Raw genomic sequence first — 27,300 nt, 5'->3', positions numbered from 1 at the left:
ACCGGAGCACCCGGAGAAAACCCACGCAGGCACGGGGAGAACGTGCAAACTTCACACAGTCAGTCGCCTGAGGCGGGGATTGAATGCGGGTCTCTGGCGCTGTGAGGCAGCAGTGCTAACCACTGTGCCACCCACAAATTTCTGATTGAAACTTACAAGATATTGGGGTTGACCATTGACCAGAAACTCAATATAGCAACACAGCGGCTACAAGAGCAGGTCAGAGCGTGGGAATCCTGCAGCGAGTAACTCACCTCCTGACTCTCCCAGCCTGCCCACCATCTCCAAGGCACAGGTCAGGAGGGTGAGGGAATACTCCCCAGTTGCCCTGGGTTGGTACAGCCCCAACAACACTTAAGAAGCCCGACACCATCCGGGACAAAGCAGCCCCCTGCTTGACTAGCCCCACACCCACGAACATCCACTCCCTCCCCCCACCCACACTCAGTGTACTATCTACAAGACACCCTGCAGACATTCACCAAAGACCCTCAGGCAGCACCTTCCAAACCCACGGCCACTTCCATCTCGGACAAGGGCAGCAGATACACGGGAACACCACCCCCTCCAAGCCCCTCACCGTCCTGACTTAGAAATATAATCGGTGTTCCTTCACTGTTGCCGGGTCAACCTCCTGGAATTCCCTCCCCAATGGCATTGTGGGTCAACCCACAGCAGGTGGAGAGCAGTGATTCAAGATGGCAGCTCACCCCCACCTTCTCAAGGGGGCAACTAGGGATGGGGCAATAAATGCTGGGCCCAGTCAGTGATGTCCATGTCCTACTGGTGAATAAAATAAATTATAAGGGACAGGCAGGGTCGATGCAGGTAAGATCCAGGGGAGAACCAAGGGACAGAATTTGAAAATAACAGAGGGTCGGTGTGGACTCAATGGGCTGAATGGCCTGCTTCCACACTGCAGGGATTGTAGGTTCAATCCCCACTTGGGGGTAATCTTTGCAGCTTGGGTAAAGTCAGTAAATCAGGGCTCCAGCTCTGACCAGAACTTGCCCGTGCTGAGGAGCTTTACAATTGGGGGGAGGTGGGGGGAGGGGGTGTGGGCGAGCTCAGGCCACACTCCACTGTGATGCCTACTACAGCCGGATATACCGGGCAGTGACTAACACCAAGGGAAACTGAGGGAGAGTCAGGACTAAGTGCTTGATTAGATGAGATTACTTACAGTGTGGAAACAGGCCCTTCGGCCCAACAAGTCCACACCGACCCGCCGAAGCGCAACCCACCCATTCCCCAACACCTAACACGATGGGCAATTTAGCATGGCCAATTCACCTAACCGGCACATTTTTGGACTGTGGGAGGAAACCGGAGCACCCCGAGGAAAGACACGGGGAAAATGTGCAAACTCTACACAGAGGGTCACCTGAGGTGGGAATTGAACCCGGGTCCCTGGCGCTGTGAGGCAGCAGTGCTAACCACTGTGCCACAGCCTGGCATAAATCTCACCTGGGTCTATGTCCTTCAGTGTCGCTGGGTCCAATCCGGGGGCTCCCTCCATAACCAGGTCTTCTGTCGCGTTTTCACCACCATCTTCCTCAGGGGCAGTTAGGGACGGACTGCACATACTGGGCTGGCCAGTGATCTCCATGCGGTACTGGAGGCTAACACAAAGGAATACTGTGTTTACAGAACGAACTGCGATCCACTCTGAATGCACTGAAGGAGAGAAAGACTGTCTTCACTGAGATCATGTACAAACAGCAACAGAAGATTTCCGCACTGACTGTGAGTCTCAGTTATATCTCCCCCGCAAATTAATGTGAGGGGAATTCTGATTTATTCAAACAAGAGCACGTCAGTGTTTGGCACTGAACAGATGTGTCAAAAACACCCCAAGGACAGGGACAGCACGGGGTTAGATACAGGGTAAAACTCCCTCTACACTGTCTCCCATCAAACACCCCAGGACAGGGACAGCACGAGGTTAGATACAGAGTAAAGCTCTCTGTACAGTGTCCCCCATCACTCCATCCCATGATAGGGACAGCACAGGGTTAGATATAGAGTAAAGCTTACTCTACACTGTCCCCCATCAAACACTCCCAGGACAGGGACAGCATGGGGTTAGATACAGAGTAAAGCTCTCTCTACACTGTCCCCCATCAAACACTCCCAGGACAGGGACAGCACGGGGTTAGATACAGAGTAAAGCTCCCTCTACACTGTCCCCCCATCAAACACTCCCAGGGACAGGGACAGCACAGGGTTAGATACAGAGTAAAACTCCCTCTACACTGTCCCCATCAAACACTCCCAGGACAGGGACAGCATGGGGTTAGATACAGAGTAAAGCTCTCTCTACACTGTCCCCATCAAACACTCCCAGGACAGGGACAGCACGGGGTTAGATACAGAGTAAAGCTCCCTCTACACTGTCCCCATCAAACACTCCCAGGACAGGGACAGCATGGGGTTAGATACAGAGTAAAGCTCCCTCTACACTGTCCCCATCAAACACTCCCAGGACAAGGACAGCACGGGGTTAGATAAAGAGTAAAGCTTCCTCTACACTGTCCCCATCAAACACTCCCAGGACAGGGACAGCTCGGGGTTAGGTGTCTGCGCTGTGCCCGCCCCGTGCCAGGCTGTGAAAGGTTTTGGTTTCTGACCGATGACCCGGTTCCGGCGCAGTGTGCCCCGATTCTGCTCCTTCCCTCGTGTCGCTGACGTGATCCCTCTCCCTTCCCCAAAGGAGGCGACGGAGGCTCTGACCCGGAACGTGTCGGAGGAGTTTGCGGGAATGCGGCGGTTCCTGGACCGCAGGGAGCGGGAGCTGAAGAAGGAGCTGGCTGAGCAGGCGGGCGCTGCCCTGGAGCCCCTGGAGGACAACCTACGCTCCATCCAGCGGGCACTCATCTCCATTCAGAAGGACATCATCTCCTGCCAGGCAACCGCCAATCAACGTGACAGCCTGCAGTTCCTCCAGGTATGGACAGGGCAGCCCTACTGAGACTGGCACACCCCTACATCGACCGTTCCTACCCTCGGGACTGGTCACTGGGCACCGTGAAATCCCCAGGTGGCAGGGCCCACTCGGGGATGGGCACCCGGACATCTCAGTCCAGGGCCTGGCTCCTGCTGGGACCTGCCATGTTTGATTGAACCAGCCCGTGCGATCACAAAGGGGCATGCCCCCGCTCTCCCCAGGACCGAGCTGCCATCCTGGATAGCAACTGAGCATCCGGTTGCATGATTAGATTACTTACAGTGTGGAAACAGGCCCTTCGGCCCAACAAGACCACACCGACCCGTCAAAGTGCAACCCACCCATACCCCTACATTTACCCCTTCGCCTAACACTACGGGCAATTCACCCTGACCCGCACATCTTTAGACTGTGGGAGGAAACCGGAGCACCCGGAGGAAACCCACGCAGACACGGGGAGAACGTGCAAACTCCACACAGTCAGTCGCCTGAGTCGGGATACAAACCCGGATCTCAGGCGCTGTGAGGCAGCAGTGCTAACCACTGTGCCGCCCACCGTTTCACCTTCGATTGCCCCCGTTCTTCCTCCTACCCCCCGTCCCCCTGTGATATGTCCCGTGTGAAGAATGAGATTGAAGAATCCTCACAGTGTGGGGTTGGCCATTTGGCCCGTCGAATCTGCACTGAACTCCCATCCCATTCTGACCCCACTCTATCCCATGGCTAGCCTGAGGCCAATCCGTCCCTAACCTGCACACCTCTGAATTGTGGGAGGAGACCCACAGCAATGAGGGTGTCTCTTCACTGCTCTCTGGGCAATAAATGCTGACCTGACTCGGGATGCCCTCAACCTGGGAATGAATAAAAAGCCAACAGTGGGAGAAGGTACAAACTCCACACAGTCACCCAAGGGAGGAGTTGAACCTGGGACCCTGGTGCTGTGAGGCAGTGGTGTTAACCCACTGAGCCACCATGCTATTTGATGCCCAGAGCTGATCTATGGGTTAGGAACCTGGAGCGGCACATCCCTGCAGCCTCATTTGCCGGAGCCCTCCCACAACAAACTTCCCCAAACCGTGCTCGGCGTTTCCTGGCCGAAGGACGGAGAACTCCCTCGGAATGTTTCTCTCACGCTACGCAACGTTTTTAAATAATAAATTGTTTTGGCCCCTCTCTCAATTTGTTTTCTATTCACTCACAAGGATGTGGGTGTGTCACTGGCCAGGCCAGTGTATATTGCCCAGCCCTAAATACCCCACGGGGGCAGTTCAGAGTCAACCCCATTGCTGTGGGTCTGGAGCCACATGTAGGCCAGACCGGGCAAAGATGGCGGATTCCTTCCATCAAGGAGCCAGGTGGGATTTTCCTGACAATGGATTCATGGTCATCCTTAGACACTTTATTCCAAATTTTTTTTAAAAATCAAATTCAACCATGACGGGATTAGAACCCAAACATTTGGTATGTCACCAAGGAGGGAGGAGTAACAACCCAATCATAACACCACTAGGCCATCACCTGCTGACCTCTGTGCCCTGGGGTTAAATGCTTTCGACCCCTGTTTACTCCCTTACCCCAGGGCAGTTCAATGCCCATCGCTCTCTCGCTGGCCAAGGATCCAGTGGAAGGGATTTTGCCCAAAACGTCGATGTTCCTGCTCCTCGGATGCTGTCCGAAATGCTGTGCTTTTCCAGCGCCACTCTAATCTCGACTCTGATCTCCAGCATCTGCAGTCCCCACTTTGGCCTGACTTCCCCACTTCTGCTACTCCTCCCCCTACAAGCCGCAAAGGGAATTTTGTTTTTGTTTTAAATGTCTATGTTCTGGAAGGCGAGGGAGGGAAAGAAAGAGAGAGAAGTTGCCTCCAGCCTGTGAGGCCTAGTCTCTCTCTCTCTCTCTCTCTTCTCACCTTCACAGGCAGAGCTTGGCTTGAGTGTTTAATTATTTGCCCCGTCGGTGTTTCGAGAGAAGATGACTTCTTTTCGTTCGAAGACTTTGTCTCGAGTAAATCCAGAAAGATCTGACAGGTTTCCCTTCTCTTCCCAGGAAGCCAGCTGGCTGAGAGAGAGGTACGTGATGAACGAATGAGAGAGAGAGAGAGATCACATTGGTACAGACAGAATCCCTCTGGGGCGGATGCAGAAAGCGTATTTCCCCCCTCATTTGGGGGCTGGGGGGGCGCGATCTAGAACATGGGGACAAGGACTGCGGAAACATTGCTTTATGAGGACTTTCAGGAGAGGGTGTACAAATGAGGCCTGTTTTCTCTCGAATTTACACGGTTAATCTGGTCAAAGTCTTCTAACAGGAAAGGAAAACTGTTTCCACTGACTGGGGATTCAAGAACGAGGAGGCATAGTTGGAGAATTAGGGCCAGACCGTTTAGGAGAGATGTGAGGAAGCATTTCCACACACTCAGTGGGAGATAGAGTCATGGGGGTGGACAGCAGGGAAACAGACTCTTTGGCCCATCTTGTCCATTCAGCCTCTCCCTCCAACCCTGGCAACAACCTTCACTGCACCCATAACAACGTGTTACCTAAACGGGGAGAGACTGGGATTGAATGCAGACCAACCCAATGTCCTGTCCAACCTGGAACATGTTTGTAACTCTCTTTCACGAACAGCGGTGGGGTCTGGCTCAGTCCTTTAATCTGAGGGTGCCGAATCTCGGGGAGTGGGGGTTGGTCATCGACCCAAGATGGGGTGGGGGTTGGAAACCGAGGGAGAGATTGGTGAGCAAAGATATGGAGGAGGGAGGAGATTATTGTTTTAGATTCTGGATCGTGGGCGTGACTCTGTCAAATCACAGGTATGACAGACAAAGGCCCTCGGTTATTCCGGTTTATTACATGTCCCGACGTAAAGAGCACACACTGTCCCTCCATCACACTGTCTCTTCATCGCACTGTCCGTTCAACACACTGGCCCTTCACACACTGTCCCTGCATGGAGCTGTGCCTTCATTGCACTGTCCCGTCATCACACTCTCCCTTCATCGCACTGACCCTACATCACACTGTCCCTTCATCACACTGTCCCGTCATCACACTGTCCCATCATTGCTCTGTCCCTTCAAAGGCCTGTCCCTTCATCGCACTGTCCCGTCATCGCACTGTCCCCTCATCACACTGTCCCTTCATCGCACTCTCCCTTCATCGCACACTCCCTTCATCGCACTCTCCCTTCATCGCACACTCCCTTCATCGCACTCTCCCTTCATCGCACTGTCCCTTCAAAGCCCTGTCCCTTCATCGCACACTCTCTTCATCGCACTGTCCCTTCATCACACTGACCCTTCATCGCACACTCGCTCCATCGCACTCTCCCTTCATCGCTCTGTCCCTTCAAAGCCCTGTCCCTTCATCATACTCTCCCTTCATCGCACTGTCCCTTCATCGCACTGTCCCTTCATCACACTGTCCCTTCATCGCACTGTCCCGTGATCACACTGTCCCATCATCACACTGTCCCTTCATCACACTGTCCCTTCATCACACTCTCCCTTCATCGCACTCTCCCATCATCGCACTGTCCCGTCATCACACTGTCCCTTCATCGCACTGTCCCGTGATCACACTGTCCCTTCATCACACTGTCCCTTCATCACACTCTCCCTTCATCACACTGTCCCTTCATCGCACTGTCCCGTCAACATAATGTCCTTTCATCACACTGTCCCTTCATCAAACTCTCCCTTCATCGCACTCTCCCTTCATCGCACTGTCCCTTCATCGCACTGTCCGTTTATCACACTGTCCCGTCATCACACTGTCCCTTCATCACACTCTCCCTTCATCGCACTGTCCCTTCATCGCACTCTCCCTTCATCGCACTCTCCCTTCATCACTCTGTCCCTTCATCACTCTGTCCCTTCATCACACTCTCCCTTCATCGCACTCTCCCTTCATCGCACTCTCCCTTCATCGCACTCTCCCTTCATCACACTCTCCCTTCATCGCACTGTCCCTTCATCGCACTCTCCCTTCATCACACTGTCTCGTCATCGCACTGTCCCTTCATCACACTCTCCCTTCATCCCACTGTCCCTTCATCCCACTCTCCCTTCATCGCACTCTCCCTTCATCGCACTCTCCCTTCATCGCACTCTCCCTTCATCACTCTGTCCTTTCATCACACTCGCCCTTCATCACACTCTCCCTTCATCACACTCTCCCTTCATCACACTCTCCCTTCATCACTCTGTCCTTTCATCACACTCGCCCTTCATCACACTCTCCCTTCATCACACTGTCCCTTCATCACACTCGCCCTTCATCACACTCTCCCTTCATCACACTCTCCCTACATCACACTCTCCCTTCATCACTCTGTCCCTTCATCACACTCTCCCTTCATCACACTGTCCCTTCATCACTCTGTCCTTTCATCACACTCGCCCTTCATCACACTCTCCCTACATCACACTCTCCCTTCATCACTCTGTCCCTTCATCACACTGTCCCTTCATCACTCTGTCCCTTCTTCACACTCTCCCTTCATCACACTCTCCCTTCATCACACTCTCCCTTCATCACATTATCCCTTCATCGCACTGTCCCTTCATCACACTCTCCCTTCATCACACTCTCCCTTCATCACACTCTCCCTTCATCACACTGTCCCTTCATCGCACTGTCCCTTCATCACTCTGTCCTTTCATCACACTCTCCCTACATCACACTCTCCCTTCATCACTCTGTCCCTTCATCGCACTCTCCCTTCATCGCACTGTCCCTTCATCGCACTGTCCCTTCATCACTCTGTCCCTTCATCGCACTCTCCCTTCATCACTCTGTCCCTTCATCGCACTCTCCCTTCATCACACTCTCCCTTCATCACACTGTCCCTTCATCACACTCTCCCTTCATCACACTCTCCCTTCATCGCACTCTCCCTTCATCACACTGTCCCTTCATCACACTCTCCCTTCATCACACTCTCCCTTCATCACACTGTCCCTTCATCACACTCTCCCTTCATCGCACTCTCCCTTCATCGCACTGTCCCTTCATCGCACTCTCCCTTCATCACACTGTCCCTTCATCACACTCTCCCTTCATCGCACTCTCCCTTCATCGCACTCTCCCTTCATCGCACTGTCCCTTCATCACACTGTCCCTTCATCACTCTGTCCCTTCATCGCACTCTCCCTTCATCACACTCTCCCTTCATCACACTGTCCCTTCATCACACTCTCCCTTCATCGCACTCTCCCTTCATCGCACTGTCCCTTCATCGCACTGTCCCTTTATCACACTGTCCCTTTATCACACTGTCCCTTCATCACACTCTCCCTTCATCACACTCTCCCTTCATCACACTCTCCCTTCATCGCACTGTCCCTTCATCACACTGTCCCTTCATCACACTCTCCCTTCATCACACTGTCCCTTCATCACACTGTCCCTTCATCACACTCTCCCTTCATCGCACTGTCCCTTCATCGCACTCTCCCTTCATCGCACTCTCCCTTCATCGCACTGTCCCTTCATCACACTGTCCCTTCATCGCACTCTCCCTTCATCGCACTCTCCCTTCATCACTCTGTCCCTTCATCGCACTCTCCCTTCATCGCGCTCTCCTTTCATCCCACTGACCCTTCATCGCACTCTCCATTCATCACACTCTCCCTTCATCACACTCTCCCTTCATCGCACTCTCCCTTCATCACACTGTCCCTTCATCGCACTCTCCCTTCATCGCACTCTCCCTTCATCGCACTCTCCCTTCATCGCACTGTCCCTTCATCACTCTGTCCCTTCATCACACTCTCCCTTCATCACACTCTCCCTTCATCGCACTGTCCCTTCATCACTCTGTCCTTTCATCACACTCTCCCTACATCACACTCTCCCTTCATCACTCTGTCCCTTCATCGCACTCTCCCTTCATCGCACTGTCCCTTCATCGCACTGTCCCTTCATCACTCTGTCCCTTCATCGCACTCTCCTTTCATCACTCTGTCCCTTCATCGCACTCTCCCTTCATCACACTCTCCCTTCATCACACTGTCCCTTCATCACACTCTCCCTTCATCACACTCTCCCTTCATCGCACTCTCCCTTCATCACACTGTCCCTTCATCACACTCTCCCTTCATCACACTCTCCCTTCATCACACTGTCCCTTCATCACACTCTCCCTTCATCGCACTCTCCCTTCATCGCACTGTCCCTTCATCGCACTCTCCCTTCATCACACTGTCCCTTCATCACACTCTCCCTTCATCGCACTCTCCCTTCATCGCACTCTCCCTTCATCGCACTGTCCCTTCATCACACTGTCCCTTCATCACTCTGTCCCTTCATCGCACTCTCCCTTCATCACACTCTCCCTTCATCACACTGTCCCTTCATCACACTCTCCCTTCATCGCACTCTCCCTTCATCGCACTGTCCCTTCATCGCACTGTCCCTTTATCACACTGTCCCTTTATCACACTGTCCCTTCATCACACTCTCCCTTCATCGCACTGTCCCTTCATCACACTGTCCCTTCATCACACTCTCCCTTCATCACACTCTCCCTTCATCGCACTGTCCCTTCATCACACTGTCCCTTCATCACACTCTCCCTTCATCACACTGTCCCTTCATCACACTGTCCCTTCATCACACTCTCCCTTCATCGCACTGTCCCTTCATCGCACTCTCCCTTCATCGCACTCTCCCTTCATCGCACTGTCCCTTCATCACACTGTCCCTTCATCGCACTCTCCCTTCATCGCACTCTCCCTTCATCACTCTGTCCCTTCATCGCACTCTCCCTTCATCGCGCTCTCCTTTCATCCCACTGACCCTTCATCGCACTCTCCATTCATCACACTCTCCCTTCATCACACTCTCCCTTCATCGCACTCTCCCTTCATCACACTGTCCCTTCATCGCACTCTCCCTTCATCGCACTCTCCCTTCATCGCACTGTCCCTTCATCACTCTGTCCCTTCATCACACTCTCCCTTCATCACACTCTCCCTTCATCGCACTCTCCCTTCATCACACTCTCCCTTCATCACACTGTCCCTTCATCGCACTGTCCCTTCATCACTCTGTCCTTTCATCACACTTCTCCCTTCATCACACTGTCCCTTCATCACACTGTCCCTTCATCGCACTGTCCCTTCATCGCACTCTCCCTTCATCGCACTCTCCCTTCATCACACTGTCCCTTCATCACACTGTCCCTTCATCGCACTCTCCCTTCATCGCACTGTCCCTTCATCACTTTGTCCCTTCATCGCACTCTCCCTTCATCGCACTCTCCCTTCATCGCACTCTCCCTTCATCACACTCTCCCTTCATCGCTCTCTCCCTTCATCGCACTGTCCCTTCATCGCACTCTCCCTTCATCGCACTCTCACTTCATCGCACTCTCCCTTCATCACACTGTCCCTTCATCGCACTCTCCCTTCATCGCACTCTCCCTTCATCACACTGTCCCTTCATCGCACTCTCCCTTCATCGCACTCTCCCCTCATCGCACTCTCCCTTCATCACACTCTCCCTTCATCGCACTCTCCCTTCATCACTCTGTCCCTTCATCACACTGTCCCTTCATCGCACTCTACCTTCATCACACTCTCCCTTCATCACATTATCCCTTCATCGCACTGTCCCTTCATCACACTCTCCCTTCATCACACTGTCCCTTCATCACACTCTCCCTTCATCACACTCTCCCTTCATCACACTGTCCCTTCATCGCACTGTCCCTTCATCACTCTGTCCTTTCATCACACTCTCCCTACATCACACTCTCCCTTCATCACTCTGTCCCTTCATCGCACTCTCCCTTCATCGCACTGTCCCTTCATCGCACTGTCCCTTCATCACTCTGTCCCTTCATCGCACTCTCCTTTCATCACTCTGTCCCTTCATCGCACTCTCCCTTCATCACACTCTCCCTTCATCACACTGTCCCTTCATCACACTCTCCCTTCATCACACTCTCCCTTCATCGCACTCTCCCTTCATCACACTGTCCCTTCATCACACTCTCCCTTCATCACACTCTCCCTTCATCACACTCTCCCTTCATCACACTGTCCCTTCATCACACTCTCCCTTCATCGCACTCTCCCTTCATCGCACTGTCCCTTCATCGCACTCTCCCTTCATCACACTGTCCCTTCATCACACTCTCCCTTCATCGCACTCTCCCTTCATCGCACTCTCCCTTCATCGCACTGTCCCTTCATCACACTGTCCCTTCATCACTCTGTCCCTTCATCGCACTCTCCCTTCATCACACTCTCCCTTCATCACACTGTCCCTTCATCACACTCTCCCTTCATCGCACTCTCCCTTCATCGCACTGTCCCTTCATCGCACTGTCCCTTTATCACACTGTCCCTTTATCACACTGTCCCTTCATCACACTCTCCCTTCATCACACTCTCCCTTCATCGCACTGTCCCTTCATCACACTGTCCCTTCATCACACTCTCCCTTCATCACACTGTCCCTTCATCACACTGTCCCTTCATCACACTCTCCCTTCATCGCACTGTCCCTTCATCGCACTCTCCCTTCATCGCACTCTCCCTTCATCGCACTGTCCCTTCATCACACTGTCCCTTCATCACACTCTCCCTTCATCACACTGTCCCTTCATCGCACTGTCCCGTCAACATAATGTCCTTTCATCACACTGTCCCTTCATCAAACTCTCCCTTCATCGCACTCTCCCTTCATCGCACTGTCCCTTCATCGCACTGTCCGTTTATCACACTGTCCCGTCATCACACTGTCCCTTCATCACACTCTCCCTTCATCGCACTGTCCCTTCATCGCACTCTCCCTTCATCGCACTCTCCCTTCATCACTCTGTCCCTTCATCACTCTGTCCCTTCATCACACTCTCCCTTCATCGCACTCTCCCTTCATCGCACTCTCCCTTCATCGCACTCTCCCTTCATCACACTCTCCCTTCATCGCACTGTCCCTTCATCGCACTCTCCCTTCATCACACTGTCTCGTCATCGCACTGTCCCTTCATCACACTCTCCCTTCATCCCACTCTCCCTTCATCCCACTGTCCCTTCATCCCACTCTCCCTTCATCGCACTCTCCCTTCATCGCACTCTCCCTTCATCACTCTGTCCTTTCATCACACTCGCCCTTCATCACACTCTCCCTTCATCACACTCTCCCTTCATCACACTCTCCCTTCATCACTCTGTCCTTTCATCACACTCGCCCTTCATCACACTCTCCCTTCATCACACTGTCCCTTCATCACACTCGCCCTTCATCACACTCTCCCTTCATCACACTCTCCCTACATCACACTCTCCCTTCATCACTCTGTCCCTTCATCACACTCTCCCTTCATCACACTGTCCCTTCATCACTCTGTCCTTTCATCACACTCGCCCTTCATCACACTCTCCCTACATCACACTCTCCCTTCATCACTCTGTCCCTTCATCACACTGTCCCTTCATCACTCTGTCCCTTCTTCACACTCTCCCTTCATCACACTCTCCCTTCATCACACTCTCCCTTCATCACATTATCCCTTCATCGCACTGTCCCTTCATCACACTCTCCCTTCATCACACTCTCCCTTCATCACACTCTCCCTTCATCACACTGTCCCTTCATCGCACTGTCCCTTCATCACTCTGTCCTTTCATCACACTCTCCCTACATCACACTCTCCCTTCATCACTCTGTCCCTTCATCGCACTCTCCCTTCATCGCACTGTCCCTTCATCGCACTGTCCCTTCATCACTCTGTCCCTTCATCGCACTCTCCCTTCATCACTCTGTCCCTTCATCGCACTCTCCCTTCATCACACTCTCCCTTCATCACACTGTCCCTTCATCACACTCTCCCTTCATCACACTCTCCCTTCATCGCACTCTCCCTTCATCACACTGTCCCTTCATCACACTCTCCCTTCATCACACTCTCCCTTCATCACACTCTCCCTTCATCACACTGTCCCTTCATCACACTCTCCCTTCATCGCACTCTCCCTTCATCGCACTGTCCCTTCATCGCACTCTCCCTTCATCACACTGTCCCTTCATCACACTCTCCCTTCATCGCACTCTCCCTTCATCGCACTCTCCCTTCATCGCACTGTCCCTTCATCACACTGTCCCTTCATCACTCTGTCCCTTCATCGCACTCTCCCTTCATCACACTCTCCCTTCATCACACTGTCCCTTCATCACACTCTCCCTTCATCGCACTGTCCCTTCATCACACTGTCCCTTCATCGCACTGTCCCTTTATCACACTGTCCCTTTATCACACTGTCCCTTCATCACACTCTCCCTTCATCGCACTGTCCCTTCATCGCACTCTCCCTTCATCGCACTCTCCCTTCATCGCACTGTCCCTTCATCACACTGTCCCTTCATCGCACTCTCCCTTCATCGCACTCTCCCTTCATCGCACTCTCCCTTCATCACTCTGTCCCTTCATCGCACTCTCCCTTCATCGCGCTCTCCTTTCATCCCACTGACCCTTCATCGCACTCTCCATTCATCACACTCTCCCTTCATCACACTCTCCCTTCATCGCACTCTCCCTTCATCACACTGTCCCTTCATCGCACTGTCCCTTCATCGCACTCTCCCTTCATCGCACTCTCCCTTCATCGCACTGTCCCTTCATCACTCTGTCCCTTCATCACACTCTCCCTTCATCACACTCTCCCTTCATCGCACTCTCCCTTCATCACACTCTCCCTTCATCACACTGTCCCTTCATCGCACTGTCCCTTCATCACTCTGTCCTTTCATCACACTTCTCCCTTCATCACACTGTCCCTTCATCACACTGTCCCTTCATCGCACTGTCCCTTCATCGCACTCTCCCTTCATCGCACTCTCCCTTCATCACACTGTCCCTTCATCACACTGTCCCTTCATCGCACTCTCCCTTCATCGCACTGTCCCTTCATCACTTTGTCCCTTCATCGCACTCTCTCTTCATCGCACTCTCCCTTCATCGCACTCTCCCTTCATCACACTCTCCCTTCATCGCTCTCTCCCTTCATCGCACTGTCCCTTCATCGCACTCTCCCTTCATCGCACTCTCACTTCATCGCACTCTCCCTTCATCACACTGTCCCTTCATCGCACTCTCCCTTCATCGCACTCTCCCTTCATCACACTGTCCCTTCATCGCACTCTCCCTTCATCGCACTCTCCCTTCATCGCACTCTCCCTTCATCACACTCTCCCTTCATCGCACTCTCCCTTCATCACTCTGTCCCTTCATCACACTGTCCCTTCATCGCACTCTACCTTCATCACACTCTCCCTTCATCACATTATCCCTTCATCGCACTGTCCCTTCATCACACTCTCCCTTCATCACACTGTCCCTTCATCACACTCTCCCTTCATCACACTGTCCCTTCATCGCACTGTCCCTTCATCACTCTGTCCTTTCATCACACTCTCCCTACATCACACTCTCCCTTCATCACTCTGTCCCTTCATCGCACTCTCCCTTCATCGCACTGTCCCTTCATCGCACTGTCCCTTCATCACTCTGTCCCTTCATCGCACTCTCCTTTCATCACTCTGTCCCTTCATCGCACTCTCCCTTCATCACACTCTCCCTTCATCACACTGTCCCTTCATCACACTCTCCCTTCATCACACTCTCCCTTCATCGCACTCTCCCTTCATCACACTGTCCCTTCATCACACTCTCCCTTCATCACACTCTCCCTTCATCACACTGTCCCTTCATCACACTCTCCCTTCATCGCACTCTCCCTTCATCGCACTGTCCCTTCATCGCACTCTCCCTTCATCACACTGTCCCTTCATCACACTCTCCCTTCATCGCACTCTCCCTTCATCGCACTCTCCCTTCATCGCACTGTCCCTTCATCACACTGTCCCTTCATCACTCTGTCCCTTCATCGCACTCTCCCTTCATCACACTCTCCCTTCATCACACTGTCCCTTCATCACACTCTCCCTTCATCGCACTCTCCCTTCATCGCACTGTCCCTTCATCGCACTGTCCCTTTATCACACTGTCCCTTTATCACACTGTCCCTTCATCACACTCTCCCTTCATCACACTCTCCCTTCATCGCACTGTCCCTTCATCACACTGTCCCTTCATCACACTCTCCCTTCATCACACTGTCCCTTCATCACACTGTCCCTTCATCGCACTCTCCCTTCATCGCACTCTCCCTTCATCGCACTCTCAGTTCATCACTCTGTCCCTTCATCGCACTCTCCCTTCATCGCGCTCTCCTTTCATCCCACTGACCCTTCATCGCACTCTCCATTCATCACACTCTCCCTTCATCACACTCTCCCTTCATCGCACTCTCCCTTCATCACACTGTCCCTTCATCGCACTCTCCCTTCATCGCACTCTCCCTTCATCGCACTCTCCCTTCATCGCACTGTCCCTTCATCACTCTGTCCCTTCATCACACTCTCCCTTCATCACACTCTCCCTTCATCGCACTCTCCCTTCATCACACTCTCCCTTCATCACACTGTCCCTTCATCGCACTGTCCCTTCATAACTCTGTCCTTTCATCACACTTCTCCCTTCATCACACTGTCCCTTCATCACACTGTCCCTTCATCGCACTGTCCCTTCATCGCACTCTCCCTTCATCGCACTCTCCCTTCATCACACTGTCCCTTCATCACACTGTCCCTTCATCGCACTCTCCCTTCATCGCACTGTCCCTTCATCACTTTGTCCCTTCATCGCACTCTCCCTTCATCGCACTCTCCCTTCATCGCACTCTCCCTTCATCACACTCTCCCTTCATCGCTCTCTCCCTTCATCGCACTGTCCCTTCATCGCACTCTCCCTTCATCGCACTCTCACTTCATCGCACTCTCCCTTCATCACACTGTCCCTTCATCGCACTCTCCCTTCATCGCACTCTCCCTTCATCACACTGTCCCTTCATCGCACTCTCCCTTCATCGCACTCTCCCCTCATCGCACTCTCCCTTCATCACACTCTCCCTTCATCGCACTCTCCCTTCATCACTCTGTCCCTTCATCACACTGTCCCTTCATCGCACTCTACCTTCATCACACTCTCCCTTCATCACACTCTCCCTTCATCACTCTGTCCCTTCATCACACTTTTCCCTTCATCACACTCTCCCTTCATCGCACTCTCCCTTCATCACTCTGTCCCTTCATCACACTGTCCCTTCATCACACTCTCCCTTCATCGCACTCTCCCTTCATCACTCTGTCCCTTCATCACACTGTCCCTTCATCGCACTCTACCTTCATCACACTCTCCCTTCATCACACTCTCCCTTCATCACTCTGTCCCTTCATCACACTTCTCCCTTCATCACACTCTCCCTTCATCACACTCTCCCTTCATCGCATTGTCCTTTCATCACACTCTCCCTTCATCACACTCTCCCTTCATCGCACTCTCCCTTCATCACTCTGTCCCTTCATCACACTTCTCCCTTCATCACACTCTCCCTTCATCACACTCTCCCTTCATCGCACTGTCCCTTCATCACTCTGTCCCTTCATCACACTCTCCCTACATCACACTCTCCCTTCATCACTCTGTCCCTTCATCACACTTCTCCCTTCATCACACTCTCCCTTCATCACACTCTCCCTTCATCGCACTGTCCCTTCATCACACTCTCCCTTCATCACACTCTCCCTTCATCACACTCTCCCTTCATCGCACTGTCCCTTCATCACACTCTCCCTTCATCACACTCTCCCTTCATCACACTCTCCCTTCATCACTCTGTCCCTTCATCACACTTTCCCTTCATCACACTCTCCCTTCATCGCATTGTCCTTTCATCACACTCTCCCTTCATCACACTCTCCCTTCATCGCACTGTCCCTTCATCGCACTGTCCCTTCATCACACTGTCCCTTCAGACAATGACCCTACATCACACTCTCCCTTCATCACTCTGTCCCTTCATCACACTTCTGCCTTCATCACACTCTCCCTTCATCACTCTGTCCTTTCATCACACTTCTCCCTTCATCTCACTCTCCCTACATCACACTCTCCCTTCATCACTCTGTCCCTTCATCACACTTCTCCCTTCATCGCACTGTCCCTTCATCACACTGTCCTTTCATCACACTCTCCCTTCATCGCACTCTCCCTTCATCGCACTCTCACTTCATCGCACTCTCCCTTCATCGCACTGTCCCTTCATCGCACTCTCCCTTCATCGCACTCTCCCTTCATCACACTCTCCCTTCATCACACTGTCCCTTCAGACCATGACCCTACATCACACTCTCCCTTCATCACTCTGTCCCTTCATCGCACTCTCCCTTCATCGCACTCTCCCTTCATCACACTCTCCCTTCATCGCACTCTCCCTTTATCGCACTGTCCCTTCATCGCACTGTCCCTTCATCACACTCTCCCTTCATCGCACTCTCCCTTCATCGCACTGTCCCTGCATCGCACTGTCCCTTCATCACTCTGTCCCTTCATCGCACTGTCCCTTCATCGCACTGTCCCTTCATCGCACTGTCCCTTCATCACTCTGTCCCTTCATCGCACTGTCCCTTCATCGCACTGTCCCTTCATCGCACTGTCCCTTCATCACTCTGTCCCTTCATCGCACTCTCCCTTCATCGCACTGTCCCTTCATCACACTGTCCCTTCATCGCACTCTCTCTTCATCGCACTGTCCCTTCATCACACTCTACCTTCATCACACTCTCCCTTCATCACTCTGTCCTTTCATCACACTCTCCCTTCATCACACTCTCCCCTCATCGCACTCTCCCTTCATCAAACTGTCCCTTCATCGCACTGTCCCTTCATCACACTCTCCCTTCATCACACTCTCCCTTCATCAATCTGTCCTTTCATCACACTGTCCCTTTATCACACTCTCCCTTCATCGCACTGTCCCTTCATCTCACTGTCCCTTCATCGCACTCTCCCTTCATCGCACTGTCCCTTCATCACACTGTCCCTTCATCACTCTGTCCCTTCATCGCACTCTCCCTTCATCACACTCTCCCTTCATCACACTGTCCCTTCATCACACTCTCCCTTCATCGCACTCTCCCTTCATCGCACTGTCCCTTCATCGCACTGTCCCTTCATCACACTGTCCCTTCATCACACTCTCCCTTCATCGCACTGTCCCTTCATCACACTGTCCCTTCATCACACTCTCCCTTCATCACACTCTCCCTTCATCACACTCTCCCTTCATCGCACTGTCCCTTCATCGCACTCTCCCTTCATCGCACTCTCCCTTCATCGCACTGTCCCTTCATCACACTGTCCCTTCATCGCACTCTCCCTTCATCGCACTCTCCCTTCATCGCACTCTCCCTTCATCACTCTGTCCCTTCATCGCACTCTCCCTTCATCGCGCTCTCCTTTCATCCCACTGACCCTTCATCGCACTCTCCATTCATCACACTCTCCCTTCATCACACTCTCCCTTCATCACACTGTCCCTTCATCGCACTCTCCCTTCATCGCACTCTCCCTTCATCGCACTCTCCCTTCATCGCACTGTCCCTTCATCACTCTGTCCCTTCATCACACTCTCCCTTCATCACACTCTCCCTTCATCGCACTCTCCCTTCATCACACTCTCCCTTCATCACACTCTCCCTTCATCACACTGTCCCTTCATCGCACTGTCCCTTCATCACTCTGTCCTTTCATCACACTTCTCCCTTCATCACACTGTCCCTTCATCACACTGTCCCTTCATCGCACTGTCCCTTCATCGCACTCTCCCTTCATCGCACTCTCCCTTCATCGCACTCTCCCTTCATCACACTGTCCCTTCATCACACTGTCCCTTCATCGCACTCTCCCTTCATCGCACTCTGTCCCTTCATCGCACTGTCCCTTCATCACTTTGTCCCTTCATCGCACTCTCCCTTCATCGCACTCTCCCTTCATCGCACCCTCCCTTCATCACACTCTCCCTTCATCACACTCTCCCTTCATCGCTCTCTCCCTTCATCGCACTGTCCCTTCACCGCACTCTCCCTTCATCGCACTCTCACTTCATCGCACTCTCCCTTCATCACACTGTCCCTTCATCGCACTCTCCCTTCATCGCACTCTCCCTTCATCACACTCTCCCTTCATCGCACTCTCCCTTCATCGCACTCTCCCTTCATCGCACTCTCCCTTCATCACACTCTCCCTTCATCGCACTCTCCCTTCATCACTCTGTCCCTTCATCACACTGTCCCTTCATCGCACTCTACCTTCATCACACTCTCCCTTCATCACACTCTCCCTTCATCACTCTGTCCCTTCATCACACTTTTCCCTTCATCACACTCTCCCTTCATCGCACTCTCCCTTCATCACTCTGTCCCTTCATCACACTGTCCCTTCATCACACTCTCCCTTCATCGCACTCTCCCTTCATCACTCTGTCCCTTCATCACACTGTCCCTTCATCGCACTCTACCTTCATCACACTCTCCCTTCATCACACTCTCCCTTCATCACTCTGTCCCTTCATCACACTTTTCCCTTCATCACACTCTCCCTTCATCACACTCTCCCTTCATCGCATTGTCCTTTCATCACACTCTCCCTTCATCACACTCTCCCTTCATCGCACTCTCCCTTCATCACTCTGTCCCTTCATCACACTTCTCCCTTCATCACACTCTCCCTTCATCACACTCTCCCTTCATCGCACTGTCCCTTCATCACTCTGTCCCTTCATCACACTCTCCCTACATCACACTCTCCCTTCATCACTCTGTCCCTTCATCACACTTCTCCCTTCATCACACTCTCCCTTCATCACACTCTCCCTTCATCGCACTGTCCCTTCATCACACTCTCCCTTCATCACACTCTCCCTTCATCACACTCTCCCTTCATCGCACTGTCCCTTCATCACACTCTCCCTTCATCACACTCTCCCTTCATCACACTCTCCCTTCATCACTCTGTCCCTTCATCACACTTTCCCTTCATCACACTCTCCCTTCATCGCATTGTCCTTTCATCACACTCTCCCTTCATCACACTCTCCCTTCATCGCACTGTCCCTTCATCGCACTGTCCCTTCATCACACTGTCCCTTCATCACACTGTCCCTTCAGACAATGACCCTACATCACACTCTCCCTTCATCACTCTGTCCCTTCATCACACTTCTCCCTTCATCACACTCTCCCTTCATCACTCTGTCCTTTCATCACACTTCTCCCTTCATCTCACTCTCCCTACATCACACTCTCCCTTCATCACTCTGTCCATTCATCACACTTCTCCCTTCATCGCACTGTCCCTTCATCACACTGTCCCTTCATCGCACTCTCCCTTCATCGCACTCTCACTTCATCGCACTCTCCCTTCATCACACTGTCCCTTCATCGCACTCTCCCTTCATCGCACTCTCCCTTCATCACACTCTCCCTTCATCACACTCTCCCTTCATCACACTGTCCCTTCAGACAATGACCCTACATCACACTCTCCCTTCATCACTCTGTCCCTTCATCGCACTCTCCCTTCATCGCACACTCCCTTCATCACACTCTCCCTTCATCACACTCTCCCTTCATCGCACTCTCCCTTCATCGCACTGTCCCTTCATCGCACTGTCCCTTCATCACACTCTCCCTTCATCGCACTCTCCCTTCATCGCACTGTCCCTGCATCGCACTGTCCCTTCATCACTCTGTCCCTTCATCGCACTGTCCCTTCATCGCACTGTCCCTTCATCGCACTGTCCCTTCATCACTCTGTCCCTTCATCGCACTGTCCCTTCATCACACTGTCCCTTCATCGCACTCTCTCTTCATCGCACTGTCCCTTCATCACACTCTACCTTCATCACACTCTCCCTTCATCACTCTGTCCTTTCATCACACTCTCCCTTCATCACACTCTCCCCTCATCGCACTCTCCCTTCATCAAACTGTCCCTTCATCGCACTGTCCCTTCATCGCACTGTCCCTTCATCACACTCTCCCTTCATCACACTCTCCCTTCATCAATCTGTCCCTTCATCACACTGTCCCTTTATCACACTCTCCCTTCATCGCACTGTCCCTTCATCTCACTGTCCCTTCATCGCACTCTCCCTTCATCGCACTCTCCCTTCATCACTCTGTCCCTTCATCACACTGTCCCTTCATCACACTCTCCCTTCATCGCACTGTCCCTTCATCACACTGTCCCTTCATCACACTCTCCCTTCATCACACTCTCCCTTCATCACACTGTCCCTTCATCACACTCTCCCTTCATCGCACTGTCCCTTCATCGCACTCTCCCTTCATCGCACTCTCCCTTCATCGCACTGTCCCTTCATCACACTGTCCCTTCATCGCACTCTCCCTTCATCGCACTCTCCCTTCATCGCACTCTCCCTTCATCACTCTGTCCCTTCATCGCACTCTCCCTTCATCGCGCTCTCCTTTCATCCCACTGTCCCTTCATCGCACTCTCCATTCATCACACTCTCCCTTCATCACACTCTCCCTTCATCACACTGTCCCTTCATCGCACTCTCCCTTCATCGCACTCTCCCTTCATCGCACTCTCCCTTCATCGCACTGTCCCTTCATCACTCTGTCCCTTCATCACACTCTCCCTTCATCACACTCTCCCTTCATCGCACTCTCCCTTCATCACACTCTCCCTTCATCACACTCTCCCTTCATCACACTGTCCCTTCATCGCACTGTCCCTTCATCACTCTGTCCTTTCATCACACTTCTCCCTTCATCACACTGTCCCTTCATCACACTGTCCCTTCATCGCACTGTCCCTTCATCGCACTCTCCCTTCATCGCACTCTCCCTTCATCGCACTCTCCCTTCATCACACTGTCCCTTCATCACACTGTCCCTTCATCGCACTCTCCCTTCATCGCACTCTGTCCCTTCATCGCACTGTCCCTTCATCACTTTGTCCCTTCATCGCACTCTCCCTTCATCGCACTCTCCCTTCATCGCACCCTCCCTTCATCACACTCTCCCTTCATCACACTCTCCCTTCATCGCTCTCTCCCTTCATCGCACTGTCCCTTCACCGCACTCTCCCTTCATCGCACTCTCACTTCATCGCACTCTCCCTTCATCACACTGTCCCTTCATCGCACTCTCCCTTCATCGCACTCTCCCTTCATCACACTCTCCCTTCATCACACTCTCCCTTCATCGCACTCTCCCTTCATCGCACTCTCCCTTCATCGCACTCTCCCTTCATCACTCTGTCCCTTCATCACACTGTCCCTTCATCGCACTCTACCTTCATCACACTCTCCCTTCATCACACTCTCCCTTCATCACTCTGTCCCTTCATCACACTTTTCCCTTCATCACACTCTCCCTTCATCGCACTCTCCCTTCATCACTCTGTCCCTTCATCACACTGTCCCTTCATCACACTCTCCCTTCATCGCACTCTCCCTTCATCACTCTGTCCCTTCATCACACTGTCCCTTCATCGCACTCTACCTTCATCACACTCTCCCTTCATCACACTCTCCCTTCATCACTCTGTCCCTTCATCACACTTTTCCCTTCATCACACTCTCCCTTCATCACACTCTCCCTTCATCGCATTGTCCTTTCATCACACTCTCCCTTCATCACACTCTCCCTTCATCGCACTCTCCCTTCATCACTCTGTCCCTTCATCACACTTCTCCCTTCATCACACTCTCCCTTCATCACACTCTCCCTTCATCGCACTGTCCCTTCATCACTCTGTCCCTTCATCACACTCTCCCTACATCACACTCTCCCTTCATCACTCTGTCCCTTCATCACACTTCTCCCTTCATCACACTCTCCCTTCATCACACTCTCCCTTCATCGCACACTCCCTTCATCACACTCTCCCTTCATCACACTCTCCCTTCATCACACTCTCCCTTCATCGCACTGTCCCTTCATCACACTCTCCCTTCATCACACTCTCCCTTCATCACACTCTCCCTTCATCACTCTGTCCCTTCATCACACTTTCCCTTCATCACACTCTCCCTTCATCGCATTGTCCTTTCATCACACTCTCCCTTCATCACACTCTCCCTTCATCGCACTGTCCCTTCATCGCACTGTCCCTTCATCACACTGTCCCTTCAGACAATGACCCTACATCACACTCTCCCTTCATCACTCTGTCCCTTCATCACACTTCTCCCTTCATCACACTCTCCCTTCATCACTCTGTCCTTTCATCACACTTCTCCCTTCATCTCACTCTCCCTACATCACACTCTCCCTTCATCACTCTGTCCATTCATCACACTTCTCCCTTCATCGCACTGTCCCTTCATCACACTGTCCCTTCATCGCACTCTCCCTTCATCGCACTCTCACTTCATCGCACTCTCCCTTCATCACACTGTCCCTTCATCGCACTCTCCCTTCATCGCACTCTCCCTTCATCACACTCTCCCTTCATCACACTCTCCCTTCATCACACTGTCCCTTCAGACAATGACCCTACATCACACTCTCCCTTCATCACTCTGTCCCTTCATCGCACTCTCCCTTCATCGCACTCTCCCTTCATCACACTCTCCCTTCATCACACTCTCCCTTCATCGCACTGTCCCTTCATCACACTCTCCCTTCATCGCACTCTCCCTTCATCGCACTGTCCCTGCATCGCACTGTCCCTTCATCACTCTGTCCCTACATCGCACTGTCCCTTCATCGCACTGTCCCTTCATCGCACTGTCCCTTCATCACTCTGTCCCTTCATCGCACTGTCCCTTCATCACACTGTCCCTTCATCGCACTCTCTCTTCATCGCACTGTCCCTTCATCACACTCTACCTTCATCACACTCTCCCTTCATCACTCTGTCCTTTCATCACACTCTCCCTTCATCACACTCTCCCCTCATCGCACTCTCCCTTCATCAAACTGTCCCTTCATCGCACTGTCCCTTCATCGCACTGTCCCTTCATCACACTCTCCCTTCATCACACTCTCCCTTCATCAATCTGTCCCTTCATCACACTGTCCCTTTATCACACTCTCCCTTCATCGCACTGTCCCTTCATCTCACTGTCCCTTCATCGCACTCTCCCTTCATCGCACTCTCCCTTCATCACTCTGTCCCTTCATGACACTGTCCCTTCATCGCACTCTCCCTTCATCACATTATCCCTTCATCACACTCTCCCTTCATCACACTCTCCATTCATCGCACTCTCCCTTCATCGCACTGTCCCTTCATCTCACTGTCCCTTCATCGCACTCTCCCTTCATCGCACTCTCCCTTCATCACTCTGTCCCTTCATCACACTGTCCCTTCATCGCACTCTCCCTTCATCACATTATCCCTTCATCACATTATCCCTTCATCACACTGTCCCTTCATCACACTCTCCCTTCATCGCACTCTCCCTTCATCGCACTGTCCCTTCATCTCACTGTCCCTTCATCGCACTCTCCCTTCATCGCACTCTCCCTTCATCACTCTGTCCTTTCATCACACTGTCCCTTCATCGCACTCTCCCTTCATCACATTATCCCTTCATCACACTCTCCCTTCATCACACTCTCCCTTCATCGCAATCTCCCTTCATCGCACTCTCCCTTCATCGCACTCTCCCTTCATCACTCTGTCCCTTCATCACACTGTCCCTTCATCGCACTCTCCCTTCATCTCATTATCCCTTCATCTCACTCTCCCTTCATCACACTCTCCCTTCATCGCACTCTCCCTTCATCGCACTGTCCCTTCATCTCACTGTCCCTTCATCGCACTCTCCCTTCATCGCACTCTCCCTTCATCACTCTGTCCCTTCATCACACTGTCCCTTCATCGCACTCTCCCTTCATCACATTATCCCTTCATCACACTCTCCCTTCATCACACTCTCCCTTCATCGCAATCTCCCTTCATCGCACTCTCCCTTCATCGCACTGTCCCTTCATCGCACTGTCCCTTCATCGCACTGTCCCTTCATCACTCTGTCCCTTCATCGCACTGTCCCTTCATCACACTGTCCCTTCATCGCACTCTCTCTTCATCGCACTGTCCCTTCATCACACTCTACCTTCATCACACTCTCCCTTCATCACTCTGTCCTTTCATCACACTCTCCCTTCATCACACTCTCCCCTCATCGCACTCTCCCTTCATCAAACTGTCCCTTCATCGCACTGTCCCTTCATCGCACTGTCCCTTCATCGCACTCTCCCTTCATCACACTCTCCCTTCATCAATCTGTCCCTTCATCACACCGTCCCTTTATCACACTCTCCCTTCATCGCACTGTCCCTTCATCTCACTGTCCCTTCATCGCACTCTCCCTTCATCGCACTCTCCCTTCATCACTCTGTCCCTTCATCACACTGTCCCTTCATCGCACTCTCCCTTCATCACATTATCCCTTCATCACACTCTCCCTTCATCACACTCTCCATTCATCGCACTCTCCCTTCATCACACTCTCCCTTCATCACACTCTCCCTTCATCGCACTGTCCCTTCATCACACTCTCCCTTCATCACACTCTCCCTTCATCACACTCTCCCTTCATCACTCTGTCCCTTCATCACACTTTCCCTTCATCACACTCTCCCTTCATCGCATTGTCCTTTCATCACACTCTCCCTTCATCACACTCTCCCTTCATCGCACTGTCCCTTCATCGCACTGTCCCTTCATCACACTGTCCCTTCAGACAATGACCCTACATCACACTCTCCCTTCATCACTCTGTCCCTTCATCACACTTCTCCCTTCATCACACTCTCCCTTCATCACTCTGTCCTTTCATCACACTTCTCCCTTCATCTCACTCTCCCTACATCACACTCTCCCTTCATCACTCTGTCCATTCATCACACTTCTCCCTTCATCGCACTGTCCCTTCATCACACTGTCCCTTCATCGCACTCTCCCTTCATCGCACTCTCACTTCATCGCACTCTCCCTTCATCACACTGTCCCTTCATCGCACTCTCCCTTCATCGCACTCTCCCTTCATCACACTCTCCCTTCATCACACTCTCCCTTCATCACACTGTCCCTTCAGACAATGACCCTACATCACACTCTCCCTTCATCACTCTGTCCCTTCATCGCACTCTCCCTTCATCGCACTCTCCCTTCATCACACTCTCCCTTCATCACACTCTCCCTTCATCGCACTCTCCCTTCATCGCACTGTCCCTTCATCGCACTGTCCCTTCATCACACTCTCCCTTCATCGCACTCTCCCTTCATCGCACTGTCCCTGCATCGCACTGTCCCTTCATCACTCTGTCCCTTCATCGCACTGTCCCTTCATCGCACTGTCCCTTCATCGCACTGTCCCTTCATCACACTGTCCCTTCATCGCACTCTCTCTTCATCGCACTGTCCCTTCATCACACTCTACCTTCATCACACTCTCCCTTCATCACTCTGTCCTTTCATCACACTCTCCCTTCATCACACTCTCCCCTCATCGCACTCTCCCTTCATCAAACTGTCCCTTCATCGCACTGTCCCTTCATCGCACTGTCCCTTCATCACACTCTCCCTTCATCACACTCTCCCTTCATCGCACTCTCCCTTCATCACATTATCCCTTCATCACACTCTCCCTTCATCACACTCTCCCTTCATCGCAATCTCCCTTCATCGCACTCTCCCTTCATCGCACTGTCCCTTCATCACACTCTCCCTTCATCACACTGTCCCTTCATCGCACTGTCCCTTCATCACTCTGTCCCTTCATCGCACTCTCCCTTCATCGCACTCTCCCTTCATCAATCTGTCCTTTCATCACACTGTCCCTTCATCGCACTCTCCCTTCATCGCACTGTCCCTTCATCTCACTGTTGCTTCATCGCACTCTCCCTTCATCGCACTCTCCCTTCATCACTCTGTCCCTTCATCACTCTGTCCCTTCATCGCACTCTCCCTTCATCACATTATCCCTTCATCACACTCTCCCTTCATCACACTCTCTCTTCATCGCACTCTCCCTTCATCGCACTGTCCCTTCATCTCACTGTCCCTTCATCTCACTGTCCCTTCATCGCACTCTCCCTTCATCGCACTCTCCCTTCATCACTCTGTCCCTTCATCACACTGTCCCTTCATCGCACTCTCCCTTCATCACATTATCCCTTCATCACACTCTCCCTTCATCACACTCTCCCTTCATCGCACTCTCCCTTCATCGCACTGTCCCTTCATCACACTCTCCCTTCATCACACTCTCCCTTCATCACACTGTCCCTTCATCGCACTCTCCCTTCATCGCACTGTCCCTTCATCACACTCTCCCTTCATCACACTCTCTCTTCATCGCACTGTCCCTTCATCACACTGTCCCTTCATCACATTGTCCCTTCATCGCACTGTCCCTTCATCTCACTGTCCCTTCATCGCACTCTCCCTTCATC

At 52.3% G+C, this 27,300-nt stretch overlaps 1 protein-coding gene across 2 annotated transcripts in view; it reads left to right on the top strand.

The window, feature by feature from the left end:
• LOC132832666 (zinc-binding protein A33-like) overlaps positions 1 to 27,300 on the top strand; it is a 52,659-nt gene that overhangs the window by 2,430 nt on the left and 22,929 nt on the right. For both annotated transcript variants that reach the window (XM_060850747.1, XM_060850748.1), the window contains exons 2-4: positions 1,651 to 1,746; positions 2,714 to 2,947; positions 4,994 to 5,016. In XM_060850747.1, the coding sequence (XP_060706730.1) occupies positions 1,651 to 1,746; positions 2,714 to 2,947; positions 4,994 to 5,016 (353 nt within the window). The remainder of the gene's footprint in view (positions 1 to 1,650; positions 1,747 to 2,713; positions 2,948 to 4,993; positions 5,017 to 27,300) is intronic.

This window comes from Hemiscyllium ocellatum, chromosome 35, assembly GCF_020745735.1.
Source record: "Hemiscyllium ocellatum isolate sHemOce1 chromosome 35, sHemOce1.pat.X.cur, whole genome shotgun sequence".
Classification (NCBI taxonomy): domain Eukaryota; kingdom Metazoa; phylum Chordata; class Chondrichthyes; order Orectolobiformes; family Hemiscylliidae; genus Hemiscyllium; species Hemiscyllium ocellatum.
Note: the sequence above shows the minus strand (reverse complement) of the source record. Positions and strands in the feature narration are given on the sequence as shown.